We start from the raw sequence: 4,603 nt of genomic DNA on the forward strand, positions 1-4,603 counted from the left end.
GAGTGGCCGCGGCTACGCGCGTTCCCGCTCCGAGGTGGGCGGAGACGCGGCCACGTGAGCGCGCGTGGCCGCGTCACAGTGTGGAGTCGGCGGCCAGCGGGCGCGAGCAGGTCACCTTACAGGTGGCCCTGGGAACAACTGTCCTGCAAATACCTGCAGCAGGCCTGTGATTCTCATGACCATTCACACATGTGGCGTTATGTACTTAACAAAAAAAAGTGAAATAACTGAAAACATGTTTTATATTCTAGTTTCTTTGCTCTGATTACTGCTTTGCACACTCTTGGCATTCTCTCAATGAGCTTCAAGAGGTCGTCACCTGAAATGGTTTCCCAACAGTCTTGAAGGAGTTTCCAGAGGTGTTTAGCACTTGTTGGTCCAGCTCACCCCAAACCATCTCGACTGGGTTCAGGTCCGGTGACTGTGGAGGTCAGGTCTCCACTTTTTGTTAAGTACATAACTCCACATGTGTTCATTCATAGTTTTGATGCTTTCAGTGAGAATCTACCAACGTAAATGGTCATGAAAATAAAGAAAACACATTGAATGTGAAGGTGTGTCCAAACTTTTGGCCTGTACTGTGCTGTATATATATATGTTTGTTGTTGTTTTTTTTAAGAAATTAGTTTCTCTGACATTAGATTTGCCAGGCTTTAAATGTTTCTGAAATTCCTGTGCAGAACCAGGTTACCAGTGACATTTAGAAATAATCCAGAGACCCCAGAGACACTGAGGACTGCATGCAAAAAAAAGCAGTCACAATAATGACCTGGAATGTACAACACGTCTGGGATAATTAACTTTAATACCATAATAATAAACCATAAACCATAATAAGCCATAATGTTTGAAAATTCTGTCAGTTCAGTTGTCAGAATAATGTACATTTTATATTTACGGCATTTATCAGACACCCTTATCCAGACCGATTTACAATCAGTAGTTACAGGAACAGTCCCCCCCTGGAGACACTCAGGGTTAAGTGTCTTGCTCAGGGACACAATGGTAGTAAGTGGGATTCGAACCTGGGTCTTCTGGTTCATAGGAGAGTGTGTTACCCACATTCATTGCAAATAAACAGGCATTATTTAAATTTGTATAGATTTGTGATATTCTTTTTTTTTTTTTTTAGGTGCACAATTGCTTCGGAATTTCAGTTGCATAATTTGTGGTATAAGAGTAAGCAACGCATTTTGTTGGGTGTTTTAATTCTGTTTGCCAATAGAAATATTAGAACCCATTAATCCAGCACACCTAATAACCCCCTGAAAAATACAGCGGCGGCCTTAACTCAATTCACGCTGCTCTCTTCTCTCTCTCTCTGTAACAGGATGCCACGGATGTAGGTTCCTGCTCTCCCCGAAATAGAAGAAATATGCGGCGCACGGAGGCCGAGTCTCTGGCACCGAGGCCCAGCGAAGCGCCAGGGTTACCATCACAGGCCAAATATAACCAATGCTAAACGGTTGCTGCAAACAGTGCAGAAGTCGGGGAATTATTCCGAATTTGTTTTATTTAAATCACAGAGCAAACAAATGTAAAAGCACAGAAATAACTTTATTTAATACAAGACAAAAAAAAAAAAAAAAAAGCTTGGATGTAAACATCACAGAGATCAGAGTGACGCTATGCAAGAAGTCACACAGTCTCAAGAACCGCTGCCATTTCTTTGAACTGTCTGAAGAAATTCTGGAGAAAGAAATAAACAGCATTCAATACGGCACCAACCAAATCATACAATGTAATTTGGCTTAAACCCCCCCCCCCCCCCCCCCCCCAAAAAAAAAAAAGGCCGACCTGGAACTGAGGAATGGTCATCTCGAAGGATTTGTGTGTAACTTCTCCGGAGGAGTCTGCCACCTTCAGCGAAAGGGTGACGTAAGGCGAGTTTAAAGACCGGCACGTGTCGGAGCTCACCGCCATCGCCAGCTTCCACCTCAAATCGACCAGCTGCGGGAGGATTTTGCACGTCCGTTCATCACATTTACATTTTCATTGTTAAAAGTGATAAAGTCAAGCGATTGTAATTGTGAAACACTGCAGCACAGCACATGGTGACACAATGAAACGTGTCCTCTGCTTTTAACAGTCACTCTAGTGAGCAGTGGGCAGCCAGTGTGCGGGGACGGGACGTCAGTGGTGCCTTGCCGGATCGGGATTCAAACCAGCAACCTTCTGATTACGGGGCCGCTTTTAGTTTATAGAACTACTGCGCGGTGCCCAATATAGTTTGCACAGTAATATTAAGATATATCTTTATTGTCATTGTCACTTTTCGAGGAACAAAAAATTTAAGGTGCAGTTGATTCAGTGAGGCACATAGTAAAAGGTCCCCTATTATGATTTTTTTTTTTTTACTTTGTTATTAATATGTATGTGACAAATAAAATTAGAATTTTAATACGAGTTCCCCCGGCCTGTCTGTGGTCCTGCTGTGGCTAGAAAAGGCGACGCGCGCTTTCGGCCATTCTGCTTCGCCGCTCAGAGAGTGGCAGCTCGGACGGTCGGATCCGGAATTTGTCCACTTATAATGTCATTTGGGGAAAGGTCACCTCCCCTTTCTCAGGCTTTTTCTGTCCCTCCCCTAAAACATTACCACCCCTCCCAACCGTCACATTCAGCACAAAATGTAAATTTTGTAAATGTTTTTTGTTTGCTGGGAAAAACTTCGACTTCCTGTTTGTGCCCGACAGGAACTGTTGGTGACGTCATTTCCGCGAATGCCCCCTCAACCTCTATTAGGCCACTCTCCTCCTCATCAGCATTTAAAGCTACAGACACAGAAATGCCGTGTCTGGCTAAAAGTGGCTGTAATTCTGCACCACGGCTGAATTTCGGAAAGATACAGCATTAAAGGACACTAAGACCGATATAAAAGCAGAAATAAGTCATAATTGGGGACCTTTAAAGACAGGAATAGGCTTAGACTTAAATATGTAACAGGACACATCTAACATATCTTCCATAAAAGGGTCCAATAACATACTTGTCCGATGCGGACTGCCGGCAGGATCTCCTGGCATGTGTGGATCATGGTCCCGCGCTCAGTCCACAGCTGGAGCAACATCTCCAGCACTGGCCTGGGCCACTTCGCGCTGCTCTCTCCCAGTCCGGCGATTAACTGATCAGCGGTGAAATTGTGTTTTGTCGCAGCCCTGCGATTTGTGAAAAACAACACACCGCATCTTTATTATGCACAAACAAGGGGTTTATGGGGTCACCCGTAAAGGTCAAGTACCTGAAATGAAACGATAACCATCTGACGACGTCTTGCAGGTCTTTCCACTCCACGTGCACACCAGCATTTTGGCATTTCTACATACATAGAAATCAGGCAACATGGAAAGATGCAGAAGAAAAAAATATATAAGTTTGGACACACCTTTTCTTCTCTTCTGCGTTTTCTTTATTTTCATGACCATTTACGTTGGTAGATTCTCACTGAAGGCATCAAAACTATGAATGAACACATGTGGAGTTATGCACTTGGAGACCTGACCTCCACAGTCACTGGATCTGAACCCAGTCGAGATGGTTTGGGGTGAGCTGGACCGCAGAGTGAAGGCAAAGGGGCCAACAAGTGCTAAACACCTCTGGGAACTCCTTCAAGACTGTTGGAGAACCATTTCAGGTGACGACCTCTTGAAGCTCATCGAGAGAATGCAAAGAGTGTGCAAAGCAGTAATCAGAGCAAAGAAACTAGAATATAAAACATGTTTTCAGCTATTTCACCTTTTTTTTGTTAAGTACATAACTCCACATGTGTTCATTCATAGTTTAATGCCTTCAGTGAGAATCTACCAACGTAAATGGTCACGAAAATAAAGAAAGCACATTGAATGAGAAGGTGTGTCCAAACTGTACTGTATATATGTATATATATAAATTCTACACACTGACTCACGTCACACATTTCAGCCAAATCTACGGCTCTTCCTCGACCTTGAAGATGGGTCAGGATCTGCAGGCACTAGATTAAAAGATTACGGTCAGGACTGCATGCAGCCTAAATAACAGCTCACGGCGCGTCATCGCCAGGTTCAACAGGGAAGGTCGGGACCGGACACAACTTCATGCACAACAACGTATGCGCACGATGTCGGTCCCTGTGCATGTACACACACAGAGTTGTTGTTGTTTTTTTTTTACGTAGAATGTTCTTATTGCGAATAAAAGGGACCGGCGACAGGGCCTTACCGCTTCTGCAAAAACATCTGGAGGCAGCCGCCCGACGTGCTCGGCGATCGCGTCCTCGGCTGCGGTAAGCAGGGGGGATTACGAGGTTAGCAGCCCGCAGCTCGCCAGATGCCCTTGTGCGCCAGGGCCGGCAGATACGCAAACGTGGGAAAACCGGGAGGCGACATCGAAGACGAACGCGGAAGTAAAGCGGGACTTACTGCATCCCGGAGAAGCGAACTGAAGCGCAGGCATGTCGCGGCTTGCTGGCAGCGGCGCGGCGGAGAGTGAAACACACGGGCAGGGATCCGGCCGAATGGGGAAAAACTGAGGCAAACAAAAACAACTGCAAAAACAACAAATCGCCACTGTCTCAAAAATAGTCTGTGGCGTTGCGTTGCCAGGGGCGCCCCCTGGTGGCCCGGAG

At 45.5% G+C, this 4,603-nt stretch overlaps 1 protein-coding gene across 1 annotated transcript; it reads right to left on the bottom strand.

The window, feature by feature from the left end:
• Positions 1-1,573: 1,573 nt before the first annotated feature.
• Positions 1,574-4,603, bottom strand: commd6 (COMM domain containing 6). The gene is made up of 7 exons (XM_028991629.1): positions 4,398-4,603; positions 4,198-4,256; positions 3,905-3,970; positions 3,239-3,315; positions 2,987-3,155; positions 1,798-1,950; positions 1,574-1,689 (listed from the first exon to the last, which is right to left on the bottom strand). Exons 1-7 carry the CDS (start codon positions 4,429-4,431, stop codon positions 1,639-1,641), a joined length of 609 nt encoding a protein of 202 aa, XP_028847462.1. The 5' UTR covers positions 4,432-4,603; the 3' UTR covers positions 1,574-1,638.

This window comes from Denticeps clupeoides, chromosome 9, assembly GCF_900700375.1.
Source record: "Denticeps clupeoides chromosome 9, fDenClu1.1, whole genome shotgun sequence".
Classification (NCBI taxonomy): domain Eukaryota; kingdom Metazoa; phylum Chordata; class Actinopteri; order Clupeiformes; family Denticipitidae; genus Denticeps; species Denticeps clupeoides.